The sequence below is a fragment of the Myotis yumanensis genome, unplaced genomic scaffold (assembly GCF_028538775.1).
Source record: "Myotis yumanensis isolate MYYU_CA2020_CCGP unplaced genomic scaffold, mMyoYum1.0.hap1 SCAF_3, whole genome shotgun sequence".
NCBI classification, from domain to species: Eukaryota; Metazoa; Chordata; class Mammalia; order Chiroptera; family Vespertilionidae; genus Myotis; species Myotis yumanensis.
In genome coordinates, this window is record NW_027223754.1 from 108,870,732 (window position 1) to 108,891,448 (window position 20,717).

A 20,717-nucleotide genomic window follows, 5' to 3' on the forward strand; every position below is an offset into this window, starting at 1 on the left:
TAAGTTTATTAAAGCTTGGGCCAGAGAGGCAAAGGAAGGGCCCCAGGGAGGCAGGACCCGGGGATAAGTCTGTGACAGCTGCTGCTGCTGCTGCCCATGGTTCCCCTGGGACTCATCCGGAACCCTAGGACAGAAGGTACAAAGTATATGCCTGAAGAAAGGGGACACAGGCATGCTCAAAGAAGAGCACACACCACGAGGTCTTTGTCCTGAGGGTTTGTTTTTTTTTTAAATATATTTTATTGATTTTTTACAGAGAGGGAGAGATATAGAGAGTTAGAAACATCGATGAGAGAGAAACATCGATCAGCTGCCTCCTGCACATCTCCTACTGGGGATGTGCCCGCAACCCAGGTACATGCCCTTGACCGGAATCGAACCCGGGACCTTTCAGTCCGCAGGCCGACGCTCTATCCACTGAGCCAAACCGGTTTCGGCTGTCCTGAGGGTTTTATCTATTTCTATGGGTGAGAATTTTAGGGGAGGCTCCAAGGCAGTATCTCAACAATATTTACTAGACTTCTGAGTGTGTCCTTTGGTAACTGATGTATTAAGAGTATAAGGAAGTTTGGGGTCATTTTCTGATTAGTTTCACTTCTATCTTGGATTAGTCTGGCTCTAATTGTGTTTTGTTGTTATCTCCCTAAGGTGATTTAAACCACCTGCTCTTAGTGTTGTGGCAGAATGCACGGGAGAGTGATCAGCCAGCACTCTGAGGGAGGAAAGTTTACCCTTCATTTCGAAGATCTGCTAGTCCAGGGGAATTCCGGATCCAAAGCCTGAACTCAACTGTGACGGGCCCCTGAGGGTCCCCGCAGCTCCAGGTGGGGGCCTGCTCCCCAGCTCTGCCCAAGTCAGCTGTGGTGGGGGCCTGGGGTTAGGCTCTGCAGCTCCGCCCAAGTCAGTCAGAGTGGGGAAGTAAGACTACAGTTTTAACCAGATACTGAACTAGGTTGCAAGCTCCCCTCCTGCCCCTGCCCTCTGCCCCCCCCCCCCCCCCCCCCCATTTTCCTTTTCATTAGTTATCTTTGGTTAGGGAAGACAGAATCTCTGCTCAGCAGTTCCAAGTTTGTTCAGCCATTTGTCTGTTTCTCCATTCCACTTACCTGGGAATTTTCCTAGTTTCTTACTAACCTGCCTCAATAGAATTACTGTATCTGGTGACACATGTAAAGTGCTTGACTATTTTTATCCAGAAAAAGGTTATTTGAAAGAAAAGATCCACAGCTGATTAACTGTATAATATGTTAATTTTATCCCGATAAAGTTTTTTTTCTGATAAAGTTTTTTAAAACACACCTTCATGCAACAGTTCTGATAAAAACCGTATTACTTCATTTTAATGTCCACTGTTGGTAGAAGAAAAAAAAGACATTTTTAGGAATATATTTGATTGACAAAGCTTGTTTTCATTTACGTTTAGGCAACCCACTGGATGTCACATATACAGACTTCAAACCATTAGTTTGCAGTTTCATCGCAGGTTCACCCAAAATGCATCTTACATCACTATAACCCGGGTGAAGAAACAGAAACACGAGAGAGAAGCTGGAGCTTGAAGACCGGATGTTCTGAACGCTCTGCTCACGACTCTGGTCCAAAGGTCACTTTTTAAAATTGAACTTATTGGGTGACATTGGTTAATAAAATTATACAGGTTTCAGGTATACTACACTACAGTATGTCATCTGTACAGTGTATTGTTGACAGCGCCAAGCCGAGTTTCCTGGCGGTCACAGTCTCTAACGCTCCCGGTTCCAGGGCGCGGTCGTTAGGACCACTTCTTGGTGACATTGAGGTGGTTGAGCTGGTCGACGAGCCGCCGGTGCGGCGGGAACTTGGCCTCCTGGGCCGCCTTGATGGCCTCGAAGGCGGCCGCCCTGCGGGCCGCGGCGTGCCCGAACTCTTGCGCGGCGCTAAGAAAGGGAGCGCTCAGCCAGTAGTGGTTCTCCGCCTCCGTCTCCAGGCGGCGGATAGTGTTCTGCTTCGCCTGGAAGGACACGGAGCGCGGCCGCCGATGCTTTCCGATCCACTGCCGGCCAGGGATGCGATTGCGGCGCAGGAACGCGGTCAGGAACATGGCGCCTGTTGCGAACAGAGACCGGGAACGGATTGGCCACGCGCCCGGCGCCGGGGCAACCAGCGTCTCCGGGGAAGTCCTCGCCCACCCAGGGTCCCCGAGTGGCCACGAAAGCCAGGGCACTCACCGGTCCACCGCCTCGGGAGCACGCGTCCCTTCGCACGCCGACTGACGCACCGCCCGTAGTGCGTTGGCTCCGCCCGGCGTGGGCCTCCTCCGCGGGAGATGGCTCCCGCGAGACTTCGGCTCCCGCGAGAGAGGACTAGTGCGCCAGCCGCGGGACCAACGAAACTTCCGGCGCCGGGGATTCAAGCGAGTGGCGGGGCCCGCGGCGCTGGGTGCTCACCATGGACCCGATCCGGAGCTTCTGTGCGAAGCTGCGGTCTCTGGCGGTCACCTTGGACAGCGAAACGGCGCGGCTGCAGCGGGCGCTGGAGAGGGAAGACGGCGGTGAGAGGGGCGGGTGGGTGGCGTCGAAACGGGCACACTCCTCGGGTGGGCCGTTATCCGCCGTGGGAGGGGGCCGCTGGGTACGAATGCGGACGGCGCGGAGAGTGCAGCCCCGGGAGGTCACTGGGGCCGCCCTCCCTGATTCGCTCCTCCGCCCCGGGGGTGGGCTGACCCCCGCGCCCTCCGGAGAAGAAAAGCAGCGCTGTTGCTGTGTAGCCTGGAGAAACACGTCGTGCGAGTCAAACCTAAGTTGACACATTGAGCTCAGCCTGCGCACCTGAGTTACACTTGGTGTGCTTGCTAGTCGTACAGAATCTGTACTTATCACTAACACACAAATGGAACAAAATTAGCTCCCTTTACAGTGCAGCTGTTCAGCATTGCCCTCCGCATGTATAGTGATGGTCCACAGTTGCAGTAAACGTCTATTTTTCCCAGCAAACCGTGTGGCCAACACAAACACCAGGACTCAGTACTGCTCTTTTTTTTTTTTTTTTTGGTAAGTAAGGTAAAATTATTCACTGACCTTTGTATTAGGGGTTTTTTAAAATTGAAAGAGTAGTTCAGACTTAATAAATGTCATAATTTTAATGTGCCTTAAAATATTGCATCCTGTAGAGTCCTTTTACTTCAATGATTTTGTTAAAGGTTATCCAGTCATTTAAAAATGTTTATTCTTGTGACTGTAAAAACTATCTGTATGTGTGCATCGCAAAATTTTGAGATATGGAAAAATAGAAGAAATAAATATATCCTGTAACTGCACCATCAGAGGACACCACTCAATGTTTTAGTAGCTTTTCTATCGTTCTTATTTTTAGAATTCCTTTATTTTTCTTGGATTTTGTTTACATAGTTGAGATAATGCTGTAAGACAAGAAAGTATACTAGCATTTTAAAATTATTTTTTAAATTATTCTTTTAAAGTTATTGATTGATTTTAGAGAGAGGAAGGGAGAGAAACATGATTTGTTGTTCCACTAATTTATGCATTCATTGGTTGATTCTTGTATATGCCCTGACTGTATTGCACCACTATCTTGGCATATGGGGAGGACGCTCTAACCAACCAATTTACCCAGCCTGGGCCAGCTGCGTTTTAAAATTCTTGATATTGCAGGGCAGGTGTGGTTCAGTGGTTGAGCTTCAAACTATGAACCAAGAGATCACTGTTCGATTCCAGGTCAGGGCACATGCCCAGATTGCAGGCTGGATCCCCAGTGGGGGTGTGTGTGGAAGGCAGCTGATAAGTGATTCTCATCATTGATGTTTCTATCTCTCCCTCTCCTTTCCTCTCTGAAATCAATAAAAATAGTTTTTAAAAGTTATTTAAAAGTATATACATATATTTTAAAAGTTCTTGATATGTAGCTGAATTGCTTTCCACAAAGCTTTTGCAAATTTACCTTCTTACCAACATATTACCTGTGTACACAAATTCTGCCTTTTCTTTTGGTTTTACAAGAAAAAGTTGGAATAATTTTTTTAATCCAGGCCCATATATATTACAGAAAATATGAGAATAGTGAACATTAGAGAAAATGGTCACAAAAAAGTTTTACCTTTTATTATCACGGTAATGTCATTAAATTGGTTGACTTTTAAACATTTTTATTGAGATGTAATTAAAATACCACAAAATTGGGCATTTAAAGGATACAATTCAGTGGCCTTTTAGTATATTCACAGTTGTACAACAGTCATCACAATATGTTTAGGTTTTCATCATCCCCAAAAGGAACCCATGTGATTGTTAGCAGCTCACTATCCCACCTCCATCTACCACACTAGTCTTAGGCAAACACTAATCTACCTTCTTTCTTTATAGATATGCCTATTCTGGACATTTTATATAAATGGAATCATACATATGTGATCTTTTGTGGCTGACTTGTTTCACTTAGCATCCATGTCAGTGTGTATCAGCAATTTATTTTACATTCATGTGCAAGTTTTCATTTGAATATAATGTTTTCAGTTCTCTTGGGTATACTCTTGGGTAAAACAAAGTGAATTGTTTCCCAAAGTAGATGTGCGATTTGTATAGTTCCACCAGCAATGAATGGGGGTTGCAATTTATTCACATCCTCATCAACATTTGTTATTACCTGTCTTTTTTATTGTAGACATCCTAGTGTGTATAAAGTAGAAAATCATTGTGGTGTAGAATTGCATTTCCCTAATGAAAACTGGTTTACTTTTTTTTTTAATGTGTTTTTATTGATTTTAGAGAGAGAAGAAAGGAGAAGGCTAGAGATAGAAACATGATCGGCTGCCTCCTGCACGCTCCCTACTGGGGATCTAGCCAGAAACCTGGGCACATGCCCTGACCAGGAATTGGGAATCCAACCAGTGGCTCTTGGTTCATGGGTCAACGATCGACCACTGAGCCACATGAGTCCAGCAGAAAATTGGTTGACTTTTAACAGGTAGAAGGAGATCTTCAAAGGAGACATGTTTTAGGAAAAAGAAATACAATTCCTTTTTTGCTGTTGTTGTTAAGCCTCACCTGGAGATATTTTTCCATTGATTTTTAGAGAGAGTGGAAGGGAGTGGGAGAGACACAGAGAGAGAAACATCAATGTGAGAGAGACAGCATTGATTGGTGCTCCCTGCTCACACTCCAACCAGGACCAGGGATCGAGCCTTCAACCCAGGTTCGTGCCCTTGACCCAAATCCATCCCTGGACCCTTCAGTCCATGGGCTGACTGACACTCTATCCACTGAGCCAAACCAGCTAGGGCAAGAAACATAATTCTTTTTTAAAAAAACTGCCTTTATTTTATAGATAGGACCATCTGATTAATAAGAAAGGTGACAGTACAGTGGGTAAAGGATGTTTTTTCAGTAAATGGTGCCAGGTCAATTGTATACTCAGGGGAAAAAACATGGGTCTTCATCCTTATCTCATTCCATACGGAAAAATCAATTCCAGATGGATTTTATTTCTGAATGCAAAGGAAAGCAATAAAGCTTTTAGAAGAAAATATAAGTGTTATCAGTAAAGAAGATTTGTAAAATATGAATCAAAAAGTGCTTGCCATATAGGAAAAAATTGCTCATTAGGACCATGTTCTCACCTCTTGTCCCTCCCTTCCTCCCTTCCTGATCTGAGTGTTGATTATGTAGGTGTTTACTTTGAAAGTTCATCAAGCTGTATACTTAGGATTTCTGTACTTTTCTATGTGTATGTTATCCTATATAATAAAAGCTTAATATGCAAATCGACCTAATGGCGGAACTACCAGTCGCTATGACATGCACTGACCACCAGGGGTCAGATGCTCAACGCAGGAGCTACCCCCAGCCCGCAGGCCCTAGGCCAGCCAAGGTGGGTGCTAGTGGGGGGCCCCCCCCGTCACCCCGTAGAGGGAGGCGACTGGTGGCGGTAGGGGGATCAGGGGGCGGGGCTTGCCGGTGAGCGGGCCGGCACCGCCCCCCCCAATTGCCCTGCTATTCGCCTCCAAGGCAGGTGCCAGTGGGCCCCCCCTCCCCGATTGCCCTGCCGGTCACCCCACAGATCAGCTGTGATCGCTGGCCAGGCCTAAGGACCCTACCCGTGCATGAATTTCGTGCACCAGGCCTCTAGTAGTTTAATAACAATTTTAAAGAAAGGCCTAACACTTTTCTTTGTGATTAGCAGGATATAAATTACAAATCAATATCTACAAGAATTTTGTAATTCTAAAAATAAACTGAATTATATTTTCTATTTTCCCCTCCTTTTTCTTTTTAATACTCATGTTGAAGACTTTGAAGGTTATGCAGTGAGAATTTTATATGACCTTAATTCAGAAGTTCGGACTCTAAAGGTATCACTCCTATAATATTTATCATTTTAAAAATATAAATAAACTTAGTAAAAAGTTAGAGAAACTATAATGTACTTTCTTTCCTCCTAAAAGGGTAATGTCAATATTCTTCTTGATAAAGCAAGTTTGGAAAGTCAAGAAAGCATTGGTTTCATAAAGGCAACAAAAGTACTGATGAAAAAAACCTCAGTGGATATTATAAAAATAAGAGAGCTTTTCCAGAAGTATGGATATAATCCACGGGCCAAGAAAAATTCAGGTATGGATAACTTGTATTTTATAGGGTTTGTTTAGTATCAAAGAGAAAGGGCAGCATGATTCAGTAAGACTATTTTGGCTTTGCCGTGGTTTCTAGTTCTTGCTCTGCCATTATGTGACCATCATTTTATCATTTATTCAATAACCACTGTGTGTTGTCCTTTCTAAATGCTAGATAAGAACTAACACAATGTTAGATGAAAGAACAGATACGTTGATTTACTTCAGCATAGTTGGTTTCTAGTCAGCTCTGCTAATAAATGAGACTGACCTTTGGGCATGTCTCCCCTCCCCCCCCCCTTTTTTTTTTTAATCTCAAGTTCCTCTTCTGTAAAATGAGAGATTTTTGCCTATATAAAATGACAAAGACCTTTTCAGTTTTAAAATTCTAATAAAGAGTAGTATAGCATAGTGGTTTTAAATTCAGAGCCAAACTGCCTGAGTTCAAATCTCTGATTCCACCACTTAACCAGATGCATTGTCTTTGACCAGTTCCTCAACCTCTTATCTTGGTTTCTCATTCACAAAATGGAGATGTTTAATAGTCTCTACCTCTCAGATTGTATTAGGATTAAATAAGATAAAGTTTACTTAGAACAGTATCTGGCATGTTAATTTTGAGGTGTTAACTGTTGTTACTGTTGTGTCCATACCTTTGTTTGACCAATTTGAGCTTCAGTGTCCTCATTTCCATTATGAGAGTGATCTTTGTACATAAATTGTTATGCCCAGATTTCAAGATCCCCAAGAAACCACATCAGGGAGCCAGCCAATCCGATGCAAAAGCATAAGAATCTGTATTTCAAGCTAGCTTGAGCTCCCCGTCCACCAGACTCACCGACACAATGGCAAGCCAAGTGGCTGAGAGAGAGAACCCCGCGCAGAGACGGGTTTTATAGCGGGGGTTGGAGTAAGGGGAGGAGAAAGGACTGTGCTCTGCCGATTGGCCAGGCGCAAGTCGATGTCTTGTTCCTGGGTGTGGCTAGCAGAGTCTTAGACTTCCGGGAAGAAGCTCCTGGCCAAGCACGTGGCCAAGGTAAGATGGAGGACATGGCCCTTACCCTGGGGCAAGATGGAGGGCCTAGCCCTCGCCCTTTCATAAATAAAGCATGAATTAAGTTCAACAAATATGTACTGAAGATTTTTGTGAAAGGTATATTAAACAGTCCACAAGGTGTAAAAGAAACAATTCAATTGACGTTGGTGTGTACAAGCTATGGATTCAAATACTGACTCCACCATCTACACACACTACTACATGTGTGACTAGACAATTTTTTCAAATTGCTTTTCCCTCACTTGTGAAATGGGGATGATCATGGTGATGATTTTATTTTATTAATCTCATCAATGACAGCCTTGTGATAAGCGCAACAAGAGGTTTTTGGTAGTCGTAACATTTTTCAGAATTAATAGAAAAGCATAATGTCAAAACAGAACTCGGTGAATCAGCAGCTAGCTCTTCCACGGCCAAAAGCCATGAAATCAAAGTTTATTATAACTTTTTTTTAGATGATGCACCCTGCAGATTTAATGTGTCCTGGTTTATGTACAGAAATAGTACCCTATCCTGGTTAATTTCCAGTTGCTGATCAAAACAATGAAAATTATATCTTCAAAAACAAGTGTGCACCTCTACTCCCTCGTCTGTTGCATCTCTTAGCTGATCAACTAAATGTATAGCCTAAATTTATCCCTTTCCTCTTCCTTTGGATCCAGGCGATTCTGATAAGGATTTCCACCAGTATCTCATAGATCCTATTTGAACTATAGACCTTCCTTTAAAAGATGAAGTAAAAGGCCCGTCAGGCGTTGCTCAGTGGTTGAGCATTGACCTATGAACCAGGAGGCCATGGTTTGATTCCCGGTTGGGGCAAATGCCCAGGTTGCAGGCTTGATCCCCGGTGTGGGTCGTGCAAGAGACAGCCAATTGATGATTCTCTTTCATCATTGATGTTTCTCTCTCTCCCTCTCCCTTCCTCTCTGAAATCAATAAAAATATATTAAAAAAAAAAAAAAAGATGGAGTGAACAGAAACAAAAGGACTTGGGCCCTAGCCAGTTTGGCTCAGTGGATAGAGTATCAGTCTGTGGACTTAAGGGTCCCAGGTTCAATTTTGGCCAAGGGCACGTACCTCAGTTGCAGGCTCGATCATGTGGAGGCAACCAAGGATGTGTCTCTTTCACATCAATGTTTCTCTCTCTCTCTCTCTCTCTCTCTCTCTCTCTCCCTCCCCTCCTTCCCTTCCCCCTCCCCCTTCCCCTCCCCCTCCCCCTTCCCTTCCCCGTCCCCTCCCCCCCGCTCCCTTCCACTCTTTCTCTAAAAATCAATGGAAAAATATCCTCGGGTGAGGATTAACAACAAGAAAGGACTTGGGCCCTAACCGGTTTGGCTCAGTGGATAGAGCGTCGACCTGCAGACTCAAGGGTCCCAGGTTCGATTCTGGTCAAGGGCATGTACCTTGGTTGCGGGCACATACCCAGTAGGGAGTGTGCAGGAGGCAGCTGATCTGTGTTTCTCTCTCATCGATGTTTCTAACTCTCTATCCCTCTCCCTTCCTCTCTGTAAAAAATCAATAAAAATATATTTTAAAAAAAGGACTTGGCACTGAAGGTGCCGTCCTGTATCTTTTAACTCCAACTTTAGTTCCACATGAAGTTCATTCATCAGTAGTGTACCCAGGAAATGACAAAGGACTATAGGGAAAAGTATAGTTGTTAGTCACTTATTTAATCTGAAGTGTAGTGGTTAAATGTTAAGGTGTAGAGCTAGACGTAACCCTATTAAAGGTTGAGGAATGACGTATCTTTCTAATGCTGTCCTGTTATTTCTCTAGGCTTTTAAAAAATAAATAAATTTTTTTATTGCTTTCAGAGAGGGAGAGAGAGATAGAAACACCAATGATGAGAGAGAATCAGTGATCGGCTGCCTCCTGCATGTGCCTCTCTGGGGATAGAGCCCACAACCCAGGCATATGCCCTGACCAGTAATGGAACCGTGACCTCCTGGTTCATAGGTCGATGCTCAATCATTGAGCCACCTCGGCTAGGCTCTCACTAGGCTTTTGATTCTTGTGTTTCAGGCTGACAGGATAAAAATTTATTTTTGTATAACAGACTTTCCTTTTTATGCATCTGTAAGTTAAGTATTTAAATTAATATTTTTATATTTTATGTTGAATCTAGATTGTAGTTAATTCCACACTGTAATTGCTGTCATTAAATGATAAAATAGTTTCACAATATATTAAGAACTGGTAAATTACATTAACTGGGGAAGGAAGTTGGACTTATATTTGTAGGTATTGATTTTTCATCTTTTAATACTTTAGTTTACTTCCTTTCTCTAATATGTCATCAAAATGGGATATGGGTGGACAAGAGGTGCATATCAGAAATTTACTAAAGGTACAATTAGAATAAAACCTTAGAGACTGAGGACAGAATCAGGACTTTTACTGATTAAGGACATTTCAAATGAAACTGTTTTATGTGGTTTTAGTACTTGAGATTTCCTGATTTGATGTTTAAATACAATATGACCTTTTCTCCCAGAGGGTGAGCAAGAAGCCATTGACTCTAAACCAGAGTACACTAGAGATGAAAACCTTCAAAAGCCTGATGTAAAGGATGATATGTCTAATCCTGTTGTTCCAAGCAGCTCTGTTTCTGAGAAGATTCCATGTAGTCCACAACTTTCAGATTTTGGACTTGAGCGGTACCTGATATCGCAAATTCCACCAAAGCCTCCGCAGGCAGTAAATAATCATAAGAAAGAGCCAAACATGTTAACTCCATCTTCCAAACAGTCACCAGTTGAAGTACTAAAAACTCCTAAATGTGCACTAAATATGGATGATTTTGAGTGTGTGACTCCTAAATTAGAGCACTTCGGTATCTCTGAATATACTGTGTGTTTGAATGAAGATTACACAATGGGACTTAAAAATGTGAAGAATAAAAGGTAAGCAGCTTTCTTAAAAGGTACAGCTTATCTAACTTCCTATATCTTTTGTATTTATTGATTTTTTTCCCTAGAAGTATGATGTTTCGGACTGAGGTTTTCAGATACTTCTTATTTCAAACTTCCCTGAATCACCAACTCTAAGTAAAGTGTGAGCTGTAGATTTTTTTCAGGTTAGATGCTATAAAAGGAGTGATACTGGCCTGAAAAAAAAAGGTGTTTGGTAAGATAAAGAAAGAAGAATAAAATTAAAGGATTGCCCTGGCTGGTGTGTTCAGTGGTTAGACCCAACGGAACTCAGGTTCAATTACCTGGGTTGCAGGTTCCATCCCTGGCTGGGTTGGGGCGTGTACGGAAGGCAACCCATGAGTGTCTTTCACATCGATGTTTTTTCCTTCCTCCCTCCCTCTCTCCCACTCTAAAAATCTATGGAAAAAATATCCTTGAATGAGGATTAACAAAAAAGTATGTGTGTGTAAGTAAAGCTACAGTAAGTAAAACAGTATAAAACTGTCACAGAATAGACCTATAACTGGGACAAAATTGCCCAGAAACAGATTAATTTATATCAGTGGTTCTCAACCTTCCTAATGCCGCGACCCTTTAATACAGTTCCTCATGTTGTGGTGACCCCCAACCATAAAATTATTTTCGTTGCTACTTCGTAACTGTAATTGTGCTACTGTTATGAATCGTAATGTAAATATCTGATATGCAGGATGTATTTTCATTGTTACAAATTGAACATAATTAAAGCATAGTGATTAATCACAAAAACAATATGTAATTATATATGTGTTTTCCAATGGTCTTAGGTGACCCCTGTGAAAGGGTCGTTCAACCCCCAAAGGGGTCGAGACCCACAGGTTGAGAGCCGCTGATTTATATGAGTTGAACTTATTATGGCTTTCCTTTAAGTCAGAGATTCTTAATCTACTTCTAGGTCAAAACTATCAATACAAAATGGTTTTTAAGCTTTTTTGAGCCATATTTCCACTTTTTTTTTCTTCTTGATTTCAGAGAGAGGAAGGGAACAGAAGGGACAGCAATATTATTGATGAGAGAGAGACACACACACACACACACACACACACACACGGGATTGAGCCATAAGCCTGGCATGTGTCCTGACTGGGAATCGAACCTCAACCTCCTGGTTCAAGGGTTGATGCTCAACCACTGATCTACACCACTGGGCTATACTTTTTTTTTTTAATATATTTTTTATTTTAGAGAGGAAGGGAGAGGAATAGAGAAACATCAATGATGAGAAAAAATCATGGATCAACTGCCTCTTGCACACCCCCTACTGGGGATAGAGCCCATAACCCTGGCATGTGCCCTGAGAATCAAATCATTACCTCCTGGTTCATCGGTTGATGCTCAACCTCAGCCATACCAGCCGGGCTGGGCTATACATTTTTTTTTTAAACACACAATTCTTTTAGCCCTGGCCGGTGTTGTTCAGTGGTTCGAGCATCAGCCTCCACACTAAGGGGTCTCAGATTCTATTCCGATTACTAGTCAAAGGCACCTACCTGGGTTGTGGGCTCGCTCCCTGTACCCAGTCTGGGTGCATGCAGGAGGCAACCAATCTATATGTCTTTCTCTTTCTCCCTCCCTTCTATTCTTTCTGAAAAAGCAATGGAAAAAATATCCTCTGGTGAAGATTAACAAAATAAATAAATAAAAATAAATAAAAAATAATTCTTTTAAAGAGAGAGAAACATCAATCAGTTGCCTCAAACTCACAGCCTGGGTATGTGCCCTGACCAGGAATCAAACCTGCACTGCTACCTTTTGGTGTACACAATGACACCCCAACCAACTGAGTCATAACATAGGAGTGAATATTCCTCCAGGCTTGATGATTTATTGTAAGATTAAATTTTCCCAGAGGTTTAATATTAACTTTTTTTTACCTTATAATTTCCCTATTAATCATGCCAGCGAGGAAGCTGTAGAACCAGAACCGGTGTCCAGTAATAGCACCACTGCTAGCCTCGTAAACCAGCAATTGGAAAAAAATGGTAAGTGTGAAAATCAAGTTATTTCTCAGCTATACTCTTTCCAGATGATCTTTGTACAAAAATGATGCACCACATACATATTCTAATAGCCTTCTGCATCTTTTCAGTTGGTGACATCCAGTTCTGTTAAGTACCACCATTCATTTCATTCATGTTCAGCATGATTTCATATGAGAGAAAGATAAAATTTTCTTTCTTTTTTACTCTTTCTTGTTATATTCAGTATTTGTCAGTTTGTTTGTTTTTAACATTTTAACTTAAAGCATATAAATATACATTCATTCACCAATTTTTTGATATAGAGCCAATAGCACCCTTTTTAAATTTAGCCTCAGCCTATTGATTAGAGTTCTACATTATCTTATATAAACTACACTCGGAATACATCAGCTACCATTCAAATTTTTTTTAAAGAGTACAAGAACTTAAAGAAAATTTCATGTAGTTTTCTCATATTTGTCCCAGCAAACTGAAAACTCTGGTTTTCATGAAAATATAAAATAAAAAAATTCTAGTTTTATGATTTCTTTGAATAATTATTTATACTTGTCTGATTTATACCAAATTTATTGGCAAATCTTTTAAAGTAACTTGTCTTTATGAAGTCTTTCCAGAGTTTTAGACATTATTTTCAGAAATATTCTCTTTACTAATTTCACTGACTTGTTATTAAATTAACAAGTACCTCTGGCATAAACAGGTGTAACAAAATGCAACTTATTCATAGTAAGCTTAGAACTCAACTTATAAGAAAAAACAAGACTATATTAAAGAGTAGCTTATTTTTTTAAAAAGGAGAGAAATTGGACCACTACCTTCCATCATATTCAGAAATCACTTCCCAGTGGACCATAATAATGGAGACTATCTTTTAAGACTTCCTGACTGAAATCCTTCAGTGGGCCATCAGCAGTATCCTATATAATACAAAGCTTAATATGCTAAGTGTCTGGTCATCTGGTCGGTCATTCAACCAATCAAAGTGTAATATGCTAATGATATGCTAAGGCCACTCAGCCGCTCACTATGATGTGCACTGACCACCAGGGGGCAGATGCTCCGACAGGTAGGTTAGCTTGCTGCTGGGGTCTGGCCAATTAGGACTGAGCGAGACTGGCTGGACACGCCCTGGAGCCCTCCCACGGTCCCTCGCCTGCTGGCCAACCTCCCACGTCCCTCCCTGGCCCCGATCGTGCACCACTGGGGTCCCTCGGCCTGGCCTGCGCCCTCTTGCAATCCAGGCTGAGGGAACCGCCCCCCCCCCCACCCAGTGTATGAATTTTGTGCACCGGGCCTCTAGTCTTATGAAAAGAATCGAAAGCTTACATTTACCCATTAGTAATTTGGTTAAGTGGAGGCTTATTAAGAGAGTTTATGTTGTATTTTTGTTTGACCCTATTTCTATGCCACAAAAGCTATTAAAATTTTTATATTCTGTACTTATTAAAATTTAGTAATTTCTTTACCATTTTTTTGTGTTTGCCATTGCTTCTTATAGTTCACTCATTCCTTCTGGATTTAGTTTTCTGGTTAAATTACTGCCTTTAGCAGTTCTTTCAGAGATGGTCTATTCTGTGCTAAGTAATCACTAGTTCTGGATGACCCCCATGGGGATAGAGCCTGAGACCAGGGCATGTGCCCTGACCAGGAATTGAACCAGTGACCTCTTGGTGCATGGGTCGACACTCAACCACTAAGCCACACCAGCTGGGCTTTCACTCATTCTTGAATGATAATTTAACACGATATAGGTGACCAAATCAACATATGTCTTTCTTCAGTATTTTAAAGAAATTATTCCATGTGACCTGGTATCTTGCTGATGAGCAGAGGGCTATCGGTCTGATTAGCTCTTCTTTATAGAAAATCTCTTCTTTTTGGTAGCCTATAAGTTTTTATCTTTATCTTTGACATTCTTTATTTCTCTATAGTATGTTTGTTTTCATGTATTATGTTTATAATTTGGGATGATTTTTTTAAACTAAGGATTCATCTGAGTCTGGAAAATACTGACATTATCTCTTTAATAATATTACTTTCCCCTAATTCCTCAATTTTTTTCTCCTGAAATTCCTGTAAGATATACACTGAGTGGCCAGATTATTATGACCACCTGACATTTATAGGCAAATTAGTTATAATTTCACGCTGAAGTTGCTAGAGGGCCAGACCATTATAAACGTCTGAATAGCACAACATACCTAAGTATCATTGCTGATCAAGTTCATCCTATCATGTTGATGGCGTATCCCAATGGAGATGGCTTCTTCCAACAAGACAGTGCGCCATGCCACGGTGCTCGTATTGTGCAGGAGTGATTTCAAGAACATGAGGGAGACTTTACCTTGCTTATGTTGCCCCCACAATCACCAGATCTCAATCCAATTGAGCATTTGTGGGATGAAGTTAAAAGAGCCATCAGGCAGCTGGTTCCACAACCATCAAATCTCACAGAACTAGACAGTGCTATTCATCAGGCATGGTGTCAGATTCCTCGCATCACCTTCAACATCTCATGGAGTCAATGCCAAGAATCGCCACAGTATTGAAGGCAAAAGGTGGCCCAACGAAGTACTGCTGGGGTGGTCATAATAATCTGGCCGGTCATAATAATCTGGCCCCTCAGTGTATATTGAAACTTACCCTTTAGCCTCCTCAGTTTAACTTCCATTTGATAGCTTCCTTCCCTTTTTCTTTGCTACTTTGTGCTTTAGACATTCTTCCAATTGCTGTTTCTCTTCTTACACTGAGTCTAATTTATTATGTTAACCGATCACTTGAATTTTTACTTTAATGACTACATTTTTTGTTTTATAAGTTCTATTTTTCCTTCTGTATTGCTCTCTTGCCTTGGGATTTCTATGCCTCCATTTACCTTTTTAAACATTTTAAACACTTGTATCTGAAAGACTCTTTAAGGTATTCATTCTCTTGTTTATCACTTTGATTGTCTTTCTTGGGGCTTGTTTCCTCACATGCCTTTAATTTTTAACTCATCTTTTTTTTAATTAAGTAATTAATTAATTAATTTTTATTGTTTAAGATATTATAAATAGTAGTACATATGTACAGGGGGTCCGCGGGGGTGAGGCCGAACGGAGTCCTAACAAAGCATGCCCGACTCCGGGGACGGTTCAGTGACGCAAATCCAACTTTATTGTGTGAGTGCAGCAGTATATATAACATTCCACACCAATCAGAAGTTTACAACATCCATAGGGCAACCAATAGTAGGAAAGATCAGGGTACTATGTAGGGGCTCTAGGAGGTCAGCTCAGGCGGGCGATGCCACTTCCTGGTGTGCCGAGGAAGCTTGTGTAGGCGGAGTGTGCTCACGCCATTGCATCTGCCGCAGCACTGAGATAAATCTCCTGAGCTCTTCCCACACATATGTCTCTTTTTTTTTCCAATTGACCTTCCACCAGCCTCCCCTACTCCCCCGGCACATGCCCTCACCCTCCTGCCAGTGTCTTGCATCCAATGGTTATGCTTATATGCATGCATACAAGTCCTTCGGTTGATCTCTTACCTCCCCTCCCCGTCCCGTCCCCCCCCCCCGCCCCCCTCCCGCCCCCCCCCCTCCCCCCCCCCCCCGCCATCCCTCCTCAGCCTTCCTGCTGTAGTTTGACAGTCTGTTTGATACTTCTCTGCCTGTGTATCTATTTTTGTTCATCAGTTTATAATGTTTTTTATTATCCATAAATAAGTGAGATTATGTATTTTTCTTTCACTGACTGGCTTATTTCACTTAGCATAATGTTCTCCAGTTCCATCCATGCTGTTTCAAATGGTAAGAACTCCTTTTTTATAGCAGTGTAGTATTCCATTGTGTAGATGTACCATAGTTTTCTAATCCACTCATCTGCTGATAGGCATTTAGGCTGTTTCCAAATCTTAGCTATTGTAAATTTTGCTGCTATGAACATAGGGGTGCATATATCCTCTCTGATTGGTGTTTCTGTTTTCTTGGGATATATTCCTAGAAGTGGGATTACTGGGTCAAATGGCAGTTCCATTTTTAATTTTTTGAGGAAATGCCATACTGTTTTCCACAGTGGCTGAACCAGTCTGCATTCCCACCAGCAGTGAAGGAGGGTTCCTTTTTCTCCGCATCCTTGCCAGCACTTGTCGTTTGTTGATTTGTTGATGGAAGCCATTCTGACAGGTGTGAGGTGGTTCCTCATTGTTGTTTTGATGTGCATCTCTCGGTTGATTAGTGACTTTGAGCATGTTTTCATATGACTCTTGGCTTTCTGAATGTCCTCTTTCGAAAAGTGTCTATTTAGGTCCTTTGCCCATTTATTGATTGGGTTGTTTATCTTCCTTTTATTAAGTTGTATGAGTTCCCTGTAAATGTTGGAGATTAGACCCTTATCGGAGATAACATTGGCAAATATGTTCTCCCATGCAGTGGCCTTTCTTGTTGTTTTGCTGATGGTTTCTTTTTATTTTTATGTAGTCCCATTTGTTTATTTTCTCCTTAGTTTCCATTGCCATAGGAGCTGTATCGTTAAATATATTGCTACAACAAATGCCTGCTATTTTGCTGCCTATGGCTTCTTCTAAGATTTTTATGGTTTCTCATCTTATATTTAAGTCCTTTATCCATTTTGAGTTTATTTTTGTGTATGGTGTAAGTTGGTGGTCTAGTTTAATTTTTTTGCAAGTATCTATCCAGTTTTCCTAACATGATTTATTGAAGAGACTGTCTTGACTCCATTGTATGCTCTTGCCTCCTTTGTCAAATATTAATTGAGCATAATGGCTTGTGTCGATTTCTGGATTCTCTGTTTTGTTCCACTGGTTCTTGTGCCAGTACCAGGCAGTTTTGAGAACAATGGTTTTGTAGTATAGCTTGATATCTGGTATTGTGATCCCTCCAACATTGTTCTTCTTTCTCAAGATTGCTGCAGCTATTTGGGGTCTTTATTTATTCCAGATGAATTTTTGGAGATTTTGTTCTAGGTCTTTGAAGTATGCCATTGGTATTTTAATGGGGATTGCATTGAATTTATAGATTGCTTTGGTTAGTATGGACATTTTAATGATGATGATTCTACCAATCCATGAACATGGTGTATTCTTCCATTTGTTCATGTCTTCCTCTATCTCTTTTTTCAGCGTTCTGAAATTTTCTGAGTATAGGTCCTTTATCTCCTTGGTTAAGTTTATTCCTAGGTATCTTAATTTTTTTGTTGCAATGGTAAATGGGATTGCTTTTTTAATTTCTCTTTCTGTGAGTTCATTATTGGTGTATAGAAAAGCCATAGACTTCTGGGTGTTAATTTTATATCCTGCTACATTGCCGAATTAATTTATTAAGTCTAGTAGTTTTTTATGGAGTCTGGGCTTTTCTGTGTACAATATCATGTCATCTGCGAATAAGGACAGTTTACTTCTTCTTTTCCAATTTGGATGCCTTTTATTTCTTCTTCTTGTCTGATCACAATGGCTAGCACTTCCAGTACTATGTTGAACTGGAGTGGTGAGACTGGGCATCCCTGTCTTGTTCCTGTTCTTAGTGGAAATGGTTTTAGTTTTTGCCCATTGAGTATGATGTTGGCTGTGGGTTTGTCATATATGGCTTTTATTATGTTGAGGTATGATCCTTCTATTCCCACCTTGCTGAAGGTTTTTATCAAGAAAGGGTGTTGGATTTTGTCAAATGCTTTTTCTGCATCAATGGATATGATTATATGGTTTTTATCTCTCTTTGTTTATAAGGTGTATCACATTTATTGATTTGTGGATATTGTACCATCCTTGCATCCCCGGGATAAATCCCACTTGGCCATGGTGTATGATCTTTCTAATGTAATGCTGGATTTGATTTGCTAGAATTTTGTTGAGGATTTTGGTGTCTATGTTCATGAAGGATATTGGCCTGTAATTCTCTTTCTTTGTATGGTCTTTATCTGGTTTTGGGATTAGGGTAATGCTGGCTTTGTAGAAAGAGCTTGGAAGTGCTCCTTCCTCTTGAATTTTTTAGAATAGTCTGAGGAAGATAGGTTTTATTTCTTCTTTGAATGTTTTATAAAACTCCCTTGTGAAGTTGCCTGGTCCAGGGCTTTTGTTTGTTGTAAGTTTTTTTATTACTGCTTTAATTTCCTCCATAGCTATCAGCCTATTCAGATTTTTTGATTCCTCCTCGTTGAGTTTTGGAAGGTCATATTTTTTTAGGAATATGTCCATTTCTTCTAGGTTGACCAGTTTGTTGGAATAGAGTTGCTCATAGTATTTTTTTATGATTCTTCGTATTTCTGTGGGGTCTGTTGTTATTTCACCTCTTTCATTTCTGATTTTGTTTATTTGGGTCCTCTCTCTTTGCTTCTTGGTGAGCCTGGCTAGAGGTTCATCAATCTTGTTTATCCTTTCAAAGAACTAGCTCTTGGTTTCATTGATCTTTTCTATTGTTTTTTTGGGGGGGTGGGTCTCTATGTCATTTATTTCCGATCTGATCTTTATTATTTCCTTCCTTCCGAGATAGGCCGTAATGCTATGAACTTCCCTCTCAGGACTCCTTTCATTGTGTCCCAAAGATATTGGATTGTTGTGTTTTCATGGTCGTTTTTTCCCAGGATGTGTTTTATTTCTTCTTTGATTTCTTTGGTAACCCACTCATTGATTAATAGTGTGCTATTCAGCCTCCAAGTGTTTGAATTTTTGTGATTGATTTTACTGTAGTTGATTTCTAATTTTATGCCATTGTGATCTGAGAAGATGCTTGATATGATCTCAATCCTCTTTTTTTTTATTTATTAAATCTTTATTGTTCAGATTACATTTGTTCCTCTTTCCCTTCCTCCATAACTCCCCTCCTCCCAGTTCCCGCCCCACCCTCCGCCCTCACTTCCCACCCACTGTCCTCATCCATAGGTGCACGATTTTTGTCCAGTCTCTTCCCGCATCTCCCATTCCCCTTTCCCCCCCAAGAATAGTCAGTCCATTCCCTTTCTATGTCCCTGAGTCATTATAATCACCAGTTCATTCTGTACATCAGATTATTTATTCACTTGATTCTTAGATTCACTTGTTGATAGATGCATGTTTGTTGTTCACAATTTGTATCTTTACCTTTTTCTTCTTCCTCTTCTTAAAGGATACCATTCAGCATTTCGTATAATACTGGTTTAGTGGTGATGAACTCCTTTAGCTTTTCCTTATCTGTGAAGCTCTTTATCTGACCTTCAATTCTGAATAATAGCTTTGCTGGATAAAGTAATCTTGGTTGTAGGTTCTTGGCATTCATCACTTTGAATATTTCTTGCCACTCCCTTCTGGCCTGCAAAGTTTCTGTTGAGAAATCAGCTGACAGTCGTATGGGTATTCCCTTGTAGGTAATTGAGTCTCTTTCGCTTGCTGCTTTTAAGATTCTCTCTTTGTCTTTTGCTCTTGGCATTTTAATGATGATGTGTCTTGGTGTGGTCCTCTTTGGATTCCTTTTGTTTGGGGTTCTCTGTGCTTCTTGGACCTGTAAGTCCATTTCTTTCACCAGGTGGGGGGATTTTTCTGCCATTATATCTTCAAATAGGTTTTCAATATCTTGCTGTCTCTCATCTTCTGGCACCCCTATAATTCTGATGTTTGTACGCTTGAAGCTGTCCCAGAGGCTCCTTACACTATCTTCGTATTTTCGGATTCTTTTTTCATTTTGCTTTTCCGGTTGGGTATTTTTTGCTTCTTCGCATTTCAAATCTTTGGCTTGATTCTTGCGCTCCTCTGGTCTGCTATTGGGTATAATATTCTTTATTTCAGTCCGTGTATGCTTACTTTCTAATTTCTTTATCATAGCATCAAGGGTCTCATTAGTGTTCATGAGGCTCTCCTCAAGTTTATTGCAAGCCCTCAAAATTGCGTTTTTTAGCTCTATATCCTCCATTTCTGTCATGTTTTTTTGTCTCTGCATTTTTTATGCTTTCTTGGTGCACCCCCTTGTGGTCTTTATGCGCAGTCTTGTTCTAGTTAAGCCTTGATTGTTGTAGTTAATACTAGAGGGATTTGACCACCAGGCCGACTGGCTGTGAGAATCAGCTGTGGGAAAACTTCTGTCCTCTGGGGAGGTGCTAATCTAGCCTTTGCCTGAGGTGATCCGGCAAATGGCTCTGCGCAGGGCTTGGGCGGGG

General features: G+C 41.1%; 2 protein-coding genes across 5 annotated transcripts in view; one reads left to right on the plus strand and one right to left on the minus strand.

Moving 5' to 3' along the window:
- The first annotated feature begins 1,022 nt into the window (after positions 1-1,022).
- Positions 1,023-20,717, plus strand: part of SKA3 (spindle and kinetochore associated complex subunit 3) — a 30,536-nt gene continuing 10,841 nt past the window's right edge. The window contains exons 1-5 of one of the 4 annotated variants that reach the window (XM_070409305.1): positions 1,023-2,543; positions 6,282-6,343; positions 6,437-6,602; positions 10,156-10,564; positions 12,515-12,594. In XM_070409305.1, coding sequence (XP_070265406.1) covers positions 2,306-2,543; positions 6,282-6,343; positions 6,437-6,602; positions 10,156-10,564; positions 12,515-12,594 — 955 coding nt within the window. In that variant the 5' untranslated portion in view covers positions 1,023-2,305. The remainder of the gene's footprint in view (positions 2,544-6,281; positions 6,344-6,436; positions 6,603-10,155; positions 10,565-12,514; positions 12,595-20,717) is intronic. The other 3 variants (XM_070409304.1, XM_070409306.1, XM_070409307.1) reach the window with 3 other exon arrangements.
- MRPL57 (mitochondrial ribosomal protein L57) lies at positions 1,313-2,315 on the minus strand. The gene is made up of 2 exons (XM_070409308.1): positions 2,208-2,315; positions 1,313-2,085 (listed from the first exon to the last, which is right to left on the minus strand). The coding sequence occupies exon 2, from the start codon at positions 2,078-2,080 to the stop codon at positions 1,772-1,774; it is 309 nt and encodes a 102-aa protein (XP_070265409.1). The 5' UTR covers positions 2,081-2,085; positions 2,208-2,315; the 3' UTR covers positions 1,313-1,771.